The following is a 14,001-nucleotide window of genomic DNA, read 5'->3' as shown; positions in this document are numbered from 1 at the left end:
CGGACTCTGGCCTGCCTTCTGTCCTTTGTGTTGCATGCTCTTGGTCCCGAGGGCTCCGGTGACAGAATGTGGGTGAGCCAGGGCAAATCTGTCGCCTCTCTGGGAAGAACCTCAAGAACTGTCTGATTCAGACAGTTGTCTACATTTGGCTACAACACGCTTGCATGACACCATAGCACAAGAGTAAAAGTTACTGCTCAGCCGTCCGGACGGTGGGTTTAGCAATGTTTCAAAGATGATATTTCATATAGTCACCTTAAGTCTAAAACCAACCAGCAGAATATACAGATGGCACTTGTCTGATGTCATAGATTTTCTCTTATTCCATTTTAAACACAATCTTCTTATATTCTCTAAACTCCATTTTAAAGAAATACCTTATCCTGCATTTGTGTATGTTTGTAGGTGCATATAAATATATATGAGTGTGTATATATGTATATATTTGGGGCCAGATGCTCTGGATAATGTAAGTAACTTTAATTTACTAAACTTCACCCCCTCCCCCCACCCCAGCCCTTTCTTTTCAGAAGATACATTTAGACAATCACCATTCACCTCTAATTCAAAAGACCTGCTGCCCAGTGAAAATGTGCTTCACGGAAGAATATCAGCGCCAGGTATGGAAACATTATTGACTTTGCTTCTGCTGTTGGTTGCTTAAAATTACTCCTCTGAAATGTGTAAATTTTCAGATACTTTCAGCTTAGATGTGGAGGTTATTCATATGAAGCTAGGTTTTTAAAAAGAGGAGAAACTCAATTTAAACAGCCACAAAAGTTTATTAAAGTAAAGTGTAGGCAGTAATAAAGTGCTTCATTTTTGCTTTCAGAGCTTATTGTTCTTTACCTGCTGATGTTTCATTCATATAGCAAATTTCTTTTTCTTTGAAAGAGTGAAGTATAACCTGCAAATAATTTGCTTTACACGCTGTTCGTATTTCAGGCAGGCAGGCAGGCAGGAAGATATAGAAGGGCAGTGGCGAGAACTAATCGCCAGCAGGGAAGGTCATGACCCGAGTGGGGTGTGAGTGGCCACAAAGACCACTTTGGTTTCCACGGAAGCAGCACAGCTCATTAAGATAATCTTGCCACCTGGATTCCGCCTCTCTTCTTAATCAGAGTATCTGCATATATATCCATCTAATGCTCCTTTTTGCAATCTCAGCATCAATACATAATTAATGTATTATCCACTCTTCCCTTAGCATTTCTCCTTTCCAGAGTAGAGGGCAGGATGTGTTTGCTGTCCTGTTATCAACAGCGTGGCCAACCCTCAGAGCTTGTGTGTGTGTTCTCAGAGTTATTATGAGATGAGAACATTTGAGGACCAACTGTGCTGTATCCCATCTTCCTCACTGGCCTCCCATCCCCACGCCCTAACACCAGTGCAACAGCCAGGAAACTTCCTGTTGTTGTAACCTTAATTCCAGCCATTGAGAGAATTTCAGAAGCTCCCTGTGGCCTCTCCACCCATTTACTTGTCCAGGATGGTGTGGGAGACCAAAGCTACGAGTGTTCAGGAGAAGCTCACAGCAGGGCTGTTGACCAGGAATTCCTGCAAGAATAAAGTCCAAGTGTCCTCCACACACCCAAGGAGCCTGGTGTCACAGATGGCTGGAGATCTGAGTGTTTTGCAATTCAGAAAGAGCCAAGTAGCATCTTATGAAATATTGGCTTGGGGTATCACAGGTCACTGGAAGTAGTTTGTGACAAACAGTGGGGGGAAGGCAACTCTTTGTCACCCTTTATTCTTCTAATGACAGATCCATTTCTTCTCATCCCCAAAGAGTCCATGCTTTTTAGCTTTGCAGGACTTTTTAATTTTAACACCATAAATAACATGCTTACACAAAAACACATTAATTACATAATATCTGGTTCTTGAGGTGGAGAGAAATTTTACTTAGTTGATGTCTTCATTCTCAAACATTTGAGGCTATTTGAACTACTGTTTACTTCCCACAGTGTCATTTTGAATAGCCATCTCCCTGGTCCCCAAATTATCACCCTGCTGTTAAGTTGATGGATTGTGACTTTCTAATGTCAAAATAACTGCCTAGGACCTGCCTGTCAGAGTGCTGTGACCCATACAGCCAGCATCCCATGATGTATATACAAACCCCGCATTGCTGGCTTAATGTTTGGCTTGGCTATATTTTAAAGAAGGGTTTATTGGTCAAGTTACAACTCGGCCTCAAAGAGTGGTATCAGTGTGTTTGTGTATAGAGGGGGTTTCTGTGGTTTGCTTGATAGACATATTGCAAATTAGATAAACTCCCACTTAAAAAGTTAACTTTTATTTTGGGTGGTAAGTCAGCATAACTGGGATTTTTAAAACTTAAATCCACTGTTTTGAGAGATAATCACTCTATACTTCAAAAAGCCTTCATTTAGGCAAAGGAAAAGCAAAATAACTATATTTACATTTGCTAAAGTAGACATCTAAAAAAGGACTTTTAAAAAAATAAACAAGGTGAGAAAATGCTCTAGAAATGGAATCAAAATTAGAAAAGTTTTAAAATGACCAGGACAACCTTGTAGTCACAAAGTTCTCATAATCTGAACACATGTTTTGTAAGGAAAGCCTCAATAACGTGGACTAATTGTGGGGAAGACCAATCTGAATTAACAAGAGCTTGCATTCCGGAGGCTTTTCAAGAAAACATCTCTTTCAAGTCTGGGTAGCAGTAAATGGCCACTGTATTCCTACTGGGGCTTCCCAGTCTCTTATCCTCAATTCTGAAATCCAAAAAGCTCTTCCAACCACAATTTTTTAAATAAGTTACTTGGTGGCAAAACCTAATGGGAGGCTATCTATAGACTATGTACTGCCAAGGGTGACATTCATACATTTTGCTACAGAAATATCAATATGCTTGATTATAAAGGCCCACTGGGGTGTTAACATAAAATATGTCTTAGGCACCATATTAGCATTCTGAAATAAGAAAAAGTATGAATCCCCAAATACATCAGAGCCCAGGAGTCTCAGGTAGATACTGTGGACCTACAGTTATTCTAGGGCTCTGCTAAGTGCAGTGCTGGAAGCAAAGAAATTAAAGCTACAGCTGAAGAACTGAAGGTTCAAAGGTATAAGAGTCGTGGATTCTTATAGAACATTTTGGAAGACTTAGTGGGCAGCAGATTGCTAAGTCATTGGAGATACGGCAGGCAGGAAGCGTCCAATGGGGATGTTCTCTCACTAAGGCGGCATTATTAACAAGGGCCTGGGTTAAGGAGAAAAGGAAGAGGTGGGTAGGAGAGGCAGACAAAGGGCTAGCTCACTGGTTTGGGAGACTAGTTAGCTTTATCCTAGGCAGGTGGAATTAGGGAGCAATAGTTTCTGTGCAGAATTGGGGAAACCAATATAACTTGTTGTTAGTGTGTAAATAAAAGCCTCACAGTCCTTCAAAATCTTCAACAGTTTAACCATTACCATTAAAATATTATTTTTATTCTTTATTTACTTAACAAACTTCTTCTTTTGAGAGAGAGAATGCAAAGATAAATATCGTCCCAAAGAATGGTCTCAGATTCCCAGTTAGGAGACACCCTAATCAGTGAGGTCTAACATGCCTCGTTCCAATCTAAGAAGTCCTTTGCAAATGCTGACGACCCATAGCATTAATTCAGCAATATGTATTGGTATGTATTTATGAACCTCCAGTCAATAGGATGTAGCTCTCTTCCAAATACCTATGGAGTCGGACCCTGGAGCAGAGGAGGTATGCCACAGAGCACCCCGTAGGCCCCACAGCTCCAGACCAGAGGCATCCATCCAGCGTGTTGCGATCGTGCCTCAGGCCCATGGAGAACGAGGCAAGCAGTGTGGGGGGTAGCAAAGTGGGGAGAGGTGGGTAGGACCATGGTCTGTGAAGAAATCGAGAATAGCACAGTTAACTAGGCATTTGCCTCCGGCAGATGGTATCTGAGACACACAGCTGCCACCATCCCAGAGAAACAGAATAAACACAAGAGCTTCACGGTGTCCTGGCCTTCGTTGGTGCCACTATTTCTAGACTGACTTTCCTGAGAACCAGAGATTATTCACGTGCCAAGACCTAACATTTTTACTTGCTGTGAATGTCTTAGGCAGAGGTAACACCCAGAGTCCTTAATAAAATGAGTTAAAAGCTGCTGTCACTTTCTGCTGGAGGGATGTGGGCACCAAATATCCTTAAAGCCACGAATAGATGACTGGGTGCGCCCTGGGTGTTGTGATGCCGATGGTGATTTTACAAAAGAAACAGCGGAGCTTTCCTATTAGGGAGGAGATAGAAATTCCAGGCGGCGTATCGTCTAACGTATTTTGTCTAACTTGCAGTTGTCTCACTGTGTAGAAGGTTTACATTCGTAGAGGAAAGACGGCGCGGCCAGGCAGGTGCTCTCGGGGTGCCCCGTGTCGGGAGCGGATTACTGTCCCCCGGCAGCCACTCCCCGCTTGCCCGGCGGCCTTCCAGAAGCAGCACTTCTGTCTCAGCCCCGCTTTCAGACAATGTGGAGCTTCGATTCTGTTTTATTATGATTCTGAAGGCACAGTATGTTTGCTCTGTATTAAGCCAAAAAACAAAAGCAGAAGCAGAGCGAGTGTGAAGGGAAATGTGGGTCTCCGCGGAATTCTCTCACGGAGCTTGGAGCCACTGATGCTTCTGGTTGATAGTTCAGATGGAGCTTAGAGCCAGACAATGCACAAGGTAAAAACAATTACATTTCTAAACCCCCACCCTCATTACCTGCCAGCGCCCCTTAAAAAGAAAACACCACTTTTGGTGGTGGTGGTGGTGGTGGTGGTCGTCGTTGTTTAGGACACAGAAGCAAGACGTAAAGAACATGGGGAAAGTTTAGTCCCTTGCAGGACTTGCCCTGCCGATCGGGATTGGCTGTTAAAGTTAAAAGACTGGTTTGGTTTGGAGCGGCTGGCCTTGTCACCAGGCCAATTCTCGATTGATTTTCCACCCTCCTTTCTGCCCGTCAATCTAATACAAGTGGTAGCACCTCATACACTTGGCTGAGGCCTAGGAAAGCCAGCCTTGCATTGAGTGCCACCGGGGCTGATGTCAGCCTGTCCTGCTACTGGCCAGACAGGGAGAGCTGCCTTCAGACTGCTGGCTTAGGAGAGGTGCAGGTTACCTTCCTTCACGTTAACACTTACCAGCTCAGAGAAAGACAGACAGACAGACAGAACTGTCCTGCATTACAGCAAAGTGTTTTCTTTAATCCTTTTTCAAACACAGCAGATTCTTTTTAAATTCAGGGCAAGTCACAGATAAACAATCGAATGTTGAGTGTTGTTGGCGTGTATCATTTTGTAGCTTAAGCCCCGTTTTGACTGCACCAATTCCTTGTGTACAGAGAAGGAAGCTAATATGATCGACCCTTGAACAACACAGTTTGAACTGCCCAGGTCCACCTCTATGCAGCCTTTTTTTTTTTTTTTTGTCCATAAATACAGTATGGTAACTGTGAATGTATTTTCTCTTCCTTATGATTTCCTTAATAACATTTTCTTTTCTCTAGCTGACTTTATTGTAAGAATACAGTATAGGGTACATACAACATACAGAATATGTGTTAACTGACTCTGTGTATTACTGGTAAGGCTACCGGTCAACAGTATGATACTAGTACTTCCATTTTGGGGGAGTCAGAACTTATATACAGGTTTTTGACTCCATGGGGTCGGCACCCCTAACACCTCTGTGTTGTTCAAGGGTCACGAGTTATTAGGGCACAGGACATATGTCATCGCATTTAATTCTGAAAACAACTCATTGAGACATGGGAATCTCAATGACTAACTGGAGGTTCAGGGAGATATAATAACTTTTTTTCCCAGTTTTATTGAGATATGATTGACATATAAGATTCTGGTTTTGGTATACAACATAATGATTTGATACATATATTGTAAAATGATTACCACAGTGTAAGTTTAGGTAACATCCATCACCATACATAGTTACAATTTTTTTTCTCATGATGAGAACTTTTAAGATCCACTCTCATAGCAACTTAAAAATTAACAATACAGTATCGTTAAATAAAATCTTTTTAAAAACCCAACAATACGGTATCGTTAACTATAGTCACCGTGCCATACGTAACATCCCCATGACTTATTTGTCTTATAACTGGAAGTTTGAACCTTTTGCAGAGAGATTTAATAGCTTGTACAAAGTCGTGCCACTGGGGAGTGGCAGCACTGGAATTCCAACCCAGAACTGCACGATACATTCTCTTCCTGCCCACCATGCCACCTAAGTCAGGTGAGGTGTCTGGCAGTGAGCAAAAGGAACATGTCTCTACAGTGTTTGCTCACACATACCCACACTTGGCATTTGAAGTATCACTGGTGGATTGCCCTCTTTTCACCAGGAGTAAAAAGTAGTCCTTTTAGCAAGATATTTCAAAGAAGTTAAGATAAGAATATACTGTTTATCCATGTAATTCTAATTTTGTCCTCTTCCCTTCCATTTCTCTCTTTTCTATCTTCCTTTAATACTGAGATATCTGGTCATCATAGTCCCTTAAAATGTTTCTTTCAGTTACAAAAACTAAAGAAAGAGTTATTGTTTATTTTCAGTAATTTTTAAGAGCACCTGAGCCATAGAAATAGTTTCAGGAAACTGTAAAAACCCTCCTGATTAAATCAAACGCGTAGCACTGAAGGTAGTGGGGATCTGGTCAGCAGTGTGGAAGAAAAAGTTCTAGACTGGGAATCGGGAGAACCCAGGTGTAATTCTAGTCCAGTTTCCAGGAGAAAGAGAGTAGAAGGCCTCCAAGCTTCTTCCATATCCCTTCTTTTTCAAAAACTCTGCCATCTGGAACTTCAGCCCAGGTGCCTTTATTTTCTTTGTAGGGCCCAAACTAGAATGTCAGGACCGAAGAAAAACAGGAGTCTCTGTCCCTGAAATTCCACCCCTCCCACTAAGAATTGGGGGACACAAGAAGGGTTTCTAGGAAGCTAGGATGTTCTGTTTCTCTCTCTGGCTGCTGATTGCATGCATATGTAATTTTGTGAAAATTCACCAAGCTGTGTGCTCTGACAGTACTTCTGCATTTGTTAGGGCTAATTGGCTTATTCACAAATAGGTGGGTCTCCATGCCAAGCGGTCACCTCCAAGCCATCAATCTGAGTGCACTTTCACTTCAGAGACTACGACAATGATGATGAGGACAGCATCCTTTCAATTATCCACCTTTTAGTCTGCAGGAACATTTCCATTTGTAGCACGAACTTATTGCCCTGAACTAAATGACATGGAGGCTGATAGATCTGATTCCTGTTGTGTTTCAAATTGGAAAGCTATTCTGTACGGTTTATAGCACTTCTTTGATGTACTTGCAGTAGATGAACTGTAGTCTGTCCAGCTGTTTACCAGAGGGGGGAAGTTTTCATTGTGATGGATCTTCCTGATCCAGATAATGTTATTTGAGGCTAAAAGAGATGTGCTCACAACTAGCCCCGTCTGTCCCTCACCAGCCTAGTTTGGTCTTAGAACGTGGGCAAATTTCAAAAGAGAGCTATGGACTCCATTCAAAACTCCTTGTAGAGAAAAGTGTTTGCATCAGGCACTGTCAACTTTGTATCACAGTTAGCCCTTCTCAAAACTACAACTAATGGGGTCTCTGCAGACCAGCATTTGTGGGGTTCACACACTAAAGTGTAGGCCCACGGTTTTTTAAGGGTGGTAAGCTTTGCCAAGGAGAAATTTGTACCCAGTTTGGATGCCTCACTTGAGCTATCTATCAAGAGCCATGAAGACAGGGGGAGAAAAGAAAAACAACTGTGGTTGTTTGGCTAAGCCTCTTTATCTCTGCCCACATGGCACAGGGGTTGAATCACTTGGTACTGAAGATAATCATCAACACTTTCATGTTTGTTCTTTGTGGGGAATGTAACAGCCAAAAGCCCTGGGGGCCGTGGCCACTTTGGCCCTGGCCGAGTGTGTTCCTGAGAGCACAGCAGATGTGTATGTGCTCACATAAAATTTTCTGCACACCATTTATAAGGCCTTGGCTGTGCCTTGTAGCCATGATTTTTACTTTGCAAAGACTATTGAGGTGCCTCAAGAATGAATAAAAGGCCAAATTCTCAAGAATGTGTAATGGATGATGAAGAGTATTTGTTTAAAAATTGGAATGTAGTAACCTCTGGCTTCTGTTTGGGACCGGCTAATTCAATCTGCAAGGCCTTTTCTGTATCTACAATATGTTCTTCCATTCCTTTGCTATATCAAAAATACATATTCTCATTTCATGCAATTTCTACTTTGTGTTTATTTCTTTGCAGCGCAGCCGCTGCCCTCCAGTAACCCCGGTAGAAAAAACAGTCAGTGCAAACTAGACCACGTATTTTCATTGAAACAAAGCCATTCTGTATTCCATATGTAGGCCAAATGAATGCTTCTCCATGATAAGAAGGACACCCCCACATCACACCCCAACCCTTTCTTGATGTCGTTACAGGAATGACAGTGGGGCTTCATTTTTTGGCAGTTCTCCCTCATGAAGCATCTTTCCATTTCCAAGTACTTATCATTTCTGTTGTCCACCTATCATCCAGAAAAGAAAAGTCAACTTGAGGCACAAAAGTATGGGTAGTTGAATTTGCTTAATGATATTTGGTTCCCTGTACCATCTGCTAGAGTTCAATTGCGATATCCCGTGCAGAAGTCCCTCACGCTCTTCCAACTCAACGGGTCCCAGACTAAGCATAACATTTCCCCTGACCCTTCCAAAAATAATTAATCAGTTTATTGGTTTGTTAATTGATTAAAGCCCTCCTCTCTATCCTGCGGTTTTCTTTCTTGGTGGATAGCATCATCATCGTCACCCACCATGACACAAACCTGAAGGTTGGACACCATGTGTTTGGGTTTCCTTAGAAGCAGATCCTGAGACAAAGATTCAAGTGTTGTTTTCTAGCAAGTGATACAGGAAGCCCTGGGAGAGGAATAGGGAAGAGAGCCAACGAAAGGAAGGCAGTTAGTAAAGGGAATGTCATCGCACAGGTCACCTTCTATGGACAATTAGAGTTAACTTCTGGGAAGCACTGGAGGGTGCCCACCTCAGCTTTCCTCCCCGGGAGGTCAGAGAGCCAGGATATTTATGTGGTCAGTCATCCATCAGTCAAACCTACTCTCAAGAGTCAACTCCCCAGTACTCTGGCCTCCTACACAGGAGGACAGAGCAGGCCTCAGGGACCAGAGGAGCCCTTGGAAACATATGCAGGTGCTGGCAGTGGAAAGGCAGGCATTGAAGCGGTAACGGCCATCATTGATGATGATGTATTAGCGGACTGTCTCTCATGATTACCTCTTCCTCTCCTTCCACTTCTGCTCAGTTACTTTTCCCCCGGAGTGGATTCTCCCCCACAGCTCTCTCCTAAATGCATTCTTCTCTTTCAGTCCCAACCACCAATAACTTCATTCAAGTCTCCAGCATTGGTCCTCTGGATTATAGCAGCCTCTGATTGATCTTGCTTTGTCCAGGGTCACCCCCACCAGTCCCTTCTCTCCATTCTGCAGTCATGCTCTTTCTAGAAAGTGGATCTCATCATGTCACTCTCAGCCCTGTTGGCTTCCATTCCCCTCTGGAGAAAGCCTAACTTTTGCACACACACTCTCCTGGACACTACCTGTTGGTTTGGGTTTTTTGGATTTTTTTTTTTTTTAAGAGTCTCTTTTCTTTGGAAATCATTCCCTGCCACTCCAAAACTGGATTAGCCACCACTTTCTTTGATATCCTTGGATATTCAGAATTCCCTGTTTACTCATCACCTTCTTGATTAACTGCAAGCTCTTTGATGGGCATAAACAGTCTTGTTAATCATTCTATCTCCCAGAAGCTAGCACCTAATATAGTTGCCCATCAAATCATAGGACAAAAACATATTGTTGAAAAACCATGCTGTTTGTAAGAACTAGTATTAAATGTTCGAAGGAGAGATCTGATAAGGCTTTGATTATAACACAGATCTGGTTTTGACTACAGATAAAAATGGATCCCTTTATAAATATAAGATGTGCAGTAAAACCCTTTCCAAATATAGTTGGTCTCTCTATCTAATGTGAGTAGCACACTACCATGATGTAACTCTCTTTTTTAGAATTAAATGGTTTAGCTTGACAAGAGAAAGATTTCTGTGCTGTTGCATTCATTTTTTTTCACCTTAGATATAGATCTAACTTTCAACCACCAAAGAAACTATAGGGCAGCATTTTTGAAGTCAGAGAGTGGAAATGGAAGTACAAGAAGAGTTTAGATGGTTTGATGTGAAAGGCCAGTAGCTGAATTACTGTTATTATTACACTGATTTTCACCTGTAATAATAAACTTACCAGGCATAAAATTCCCTATGTCATTAATCTCATATTAAAAAGCCTGGAATTATTTCATACAGAATGTTTTTCCCATCTGCGAGCCAGCTGCTTTATCAAACGAGTTTCTCTTTTAATGTAAATTATTTTAATTTAAGGACAGTGTTATATTTTGATCCAAATAGGGCAAGAGTTCACATAGGAGTCTCTCATAAATACTAAAGAGAAATTTTGTGTGAGACAGATTTGAATTCAGGCCTGAATCTCCCTGGAAATGAAAACATCCCCCACCCCTTTCAAATCATTAAAAAATTATACATGGCTTTTTCCTCTTGCTGGGAAACACATTCCACAAATCTTTTGACACTTCTTCCATTGCTTCTTACACATGAAGAGAGAAGCTGTTTTCTACAGCTCTCAGGCTGCAGAGCTCTCTGGTCTTACAACCCTCTCCTCGCCTCTTCGCCTCTTCGAAAGACCATGGAGTTGGCCTTCCTAGAGCTGGAATGAACTCACATGCACAGCCATTCTTGCCCTCAGCTCCCTCCTCTCTTAGTGCCTCTGCATCCTATCTCATCTCAAACCTTTGGTTCCCTTTTTTTCTACTGTGAGCCATTGTGGGGCTCACAGAAGGCAAGACTTCATTGAGAACTCTATTAAACACGTAAATAAGAAATGTGTTCTCACAGTTTCAGAGAAATTTGATGGTCCATGTTACTTTGTGAGCTTGGAACCTGATGTCGCATTCTAGGAATTTAATCAACAAATAGACTTGAATAAGTAACACTACAGTATATGGACAAGATGTAAGGTATACGGACAGAGATGTGCTTTGCAGCATAGAGATTTGAAACAGATTCAATGTCCATAGGTAGGGAGTGGATGAAATGAGCCATGGGACATTGCATGGAAAACTTCACAGCCATTAAAAAAAAAAGGATGAAGGGATCTAAAAAAAGAATGAAGGAAATCTGTAGGAATTTTATTTAAAAAGATGTTCAAGAGATAATGTTAGATTGAAAAAACAAACAGAAAAAGAAACTGGTTACATAAAGCAGGTGTAACATGATCCCATTTATGTTTTTAAAAAAGAAAAAAAGAAGTGATGCATTTATGTGCACATAATATGCTTGCATGTGCATTGATAATTTCTCAACCAATAGACTGTTAACAGTGACTACCACCAAGGAGTGAAAAGGACTGGGGTTGGGTGGAGAGGGATATTAAGGGAGAGGTATTCGTTTATTTTTCAGTTTATATCCTTTGTTCTATTGTTTTTACCATTAATTTGCATTACTTTTATAACTTCTATAAATTAAAGAAAGTGAAGTGTGTGTTAAAATCACTTTTTTAGAATCTGTTGTTTACACATATGACTTAGAACCTTAATGAATAATCTGTAAATTAAGTGCACTACTAAAAATAATAGACAAAGCAGTGATTCTCAGCCACCTTCCTTCAGTGAGCAACCTCAGCTGGAAGCCAGTGAAGTGACTGTTTTGTACAGTTCATGAGAATATAAGGCAGGTTACAAATCCCCTTGAATGGTATGATCCCATAGTATATAAAACTCAGGAAGGATAAATGTAGAAATATTAATTGCTGTTTCTGTCTACTTAGGATTTCAAGTGATTTTTACTTGTATTTTATGGACTTCTATTTTACAATAAACATATATTATTTTTATAATCAGAAAACATCAACAAGCTACCTTCATTTTGAACAAGGAGAGATTATCTTGTATGTTCTGGTGCTGAATGCCTGACACCAGATCTTTCTGGAAGTTTCTGTCATAAGGATGTGGAGCTTTGGACAAGGAGATCAGCTTCTGCAGAACCACATTAAAATGCAACCCCAGCAAAAATGTTAGACTTTTACCTAAAAGCAACAAATATGAATGGAAATATTTTAAGCTAGAAGAGTTGAAAATGTAAGGGAAAAAAAGCTTGTAAGTGGTGTTTGGAAGTAGAACCCATCTTAGGATATCAAAAGCACCTCAGACTAAGTAAGGCATACTGTTTCAATGCCTTGTGTTTATTGGCACCTACTACCTTCACGATTTCCCCATCCTCTGTTACACGCACCCTTGGGTACTTTTTCCCATCCAGGCTTTCCAGTCAAAATGACTCATCCATCTGCAGAATCTAATTCCTGCCTAAAGTATCCAGGAATGAGTCACTCAATCGGTTGCTTCTCTTTTAACTTGAATGGAATTAGGCTCAGGGACTTTGGTTTGAAAGATTCATGAATGGGTGGGTCCCGGGAAAGGCAGTGGTGAGGTTATCTGGGAAATCAGCTGTATTATAGAAATGAGAAAAAGGCTGGGGAAACAGAATAATTTAGGGAGTCAGACAGCCCAAAGGGAGAATGATTTACAGAAAAAGATTAAGTCCAAACTCTGGCTGTCAGTTTTTGCTAGAGGATGGCAGCAGGAATTAATTGGTTATATGGATTTTAGGTAAGTATTTTGTCTTTCAGGCAAAATGACTCATACCAATTATTTTCTTGCTCACTAATTTTGTATGTACTGTGTAGGTACATGCCAAAAGAATAGCAGGGGAAAATTTTACTCAGAAAAAAAAAATGTGTACTCTTGCAGATGCTTTTAACATGTAGGCATGCTTTCGGTATGTGAAAGTTATTTTTGACACTATTTTTGGCCAAATTGGTTTTCATTTTTATGAAAAATGTTAATTTTTAAAGCACTCCGGTCTATCTCCCAACTGTTACTTTTATCACTCGAAAATGTGGTATTTTAAAAATATCATCACTGGTGTCATACTAAGACTTGCCTTGAATTACATGCCTTTCATAGTAATTAATGTTTTTTTTTTTTAAAAAGGCATTTGGACATGAAAAAGGAATAAAAATGAAAGTTCACCAAAATGTTCATAGCAGTTGTCTTTGAGTGGTGATGGATCTGTGGTTGTGTTCCTTTTTATTTTTTTTCCACTTGTCTGTTCTTCTCATTTTCTATCATCACCATGGAACACTTTTATAAAGAAAGAAAACTAATTTATTAGAGGGAGTAAGGTGTTAAGGAGCAGAGAGAAGGTTCACCGTGCTTTAAGTTATACTCTAATAATTATGGTCACACCCAAGATGAGTCTTGTTGAAGGCTCCTAAACGTCTTGTGTTACAATGACAAATATTGGCAGAGTCATTTCTAAAATATTCTGTTAAATATCCTGCAAGTTACTAACAAAGAGCTGGAGCCCTCATGTGAAATTCGTATATGACCACATTCATTTAAATATATATTTTGGTTTGGGTACTTACTCAGCTCACTTGAGGACCAGTTAGAGCTTCAGGATGGTTACTTATTTTGAACCTTACAAGGAAGATTAATGAATTAAATTTACCTTAGGGCACCCACTGTTGGAGCAGAACTGCACACTATCTTATTTAACTTGGCCGTGGAAATAGTGTTTCAGGGAACACTTCACTGGAGAATTGCATCACACTGCTGGCCTCATAAATGTCATTCATTTAGGCATTATTAATAACATGATAGCTGCTCTGGAGGAGATTTTCAGGAGTTCTACCAAAACAACAACAATGAGCATTCACATTTCTATTATATCTTTTTAGTCAATTACAAGGATACTCTCAGTGGCTACAGACAGGTACACTGACCCTCCCCTTCTGTTGGCTTGCATTCTGTTCCATCAGGGTTG

General features: G+C 40.8%; 2 protein-coding genes across 21 annotated transcripts in view; one reads left to right on the top strand and one right to left on the bottom strand.

Moving 5' to 3' along the window:
• The window catches only part of ZNF827 (zinc finger protein 827), a 169,246-nt gene that overhangs the window by 110,145 nt on the left and 45,100 nt on the right, over positions 1-14,001 (top strand). For all 11 annotated transcript variants that reach the window (XR_012006056.1, XM_072773467.1, XM_072773463.1 and 8 more), the window contains exon 8: positions 517-620. Coding sequence is in view for 10 of the 11 variants with exons in the window: in XM_072773467.1 (XP_072629568.1) it covers positions 517-620 (104 nt within the window). In the remaining variant the exon portion in view is untranslated. The remainder of the gene's footprint in view (positions 1-516; positions 621-14,001) is intronic.
• C13H4orf51 (chromosome 13 C4orf51 homolog) overlaps positions 2,453-14,001 on the bottom strand; it is a 102,052-nt gene continuing 90,503 nt past the window's right edge. For 3 of the 10 annotated variants that reach the window (XM_072773503.1, XM_072773504.1, XM_072773502.1), the window contains 4 exons: positions 13,687-13,865; positions 12,036-12,202; positions 8,855-8,948; positions 2,453-3,872 (listed from right to left, as the gene is read on the bottom strand). In XM_072773503.1, coding sequence (XP_072629604.1) covers positions 13,810-13,865 — 56 coding nt within the window. In that variant the 3' untranslated portion in view covers positions 2,453-3,872; positions 8,855-8,948; positions 12,036-12,202; positions 13,687-13,809. The remainder of the gene's footprint in view (positions 3,873-8,854; positions 8,949-12,035; positions 12,203-13,686; positions 13,866-14,001) is intronic. The other 7 variants (XM_072773480.1, XM_072773501.1, XM_072773481.1 and 4 more) reach the window with 5 other exon arrangements.

The sequence above is a fragment of the Canis lupus genome, chromosome 13, assembly GCF_048164855.1.
Source record: "Canis lupus baileyi chromosome 13, mCanLup2.hap1, whole genome shotgun sequence".
NCBI classification, from domain to species: Eukaryota; Metazoa; Chordata; class Mammalia; order Carnivora; family Canidae; genus Canis; species Canis lupus.
This window is presented reverse-complemented; position numbering and strand designations above follow the sequence as displayed.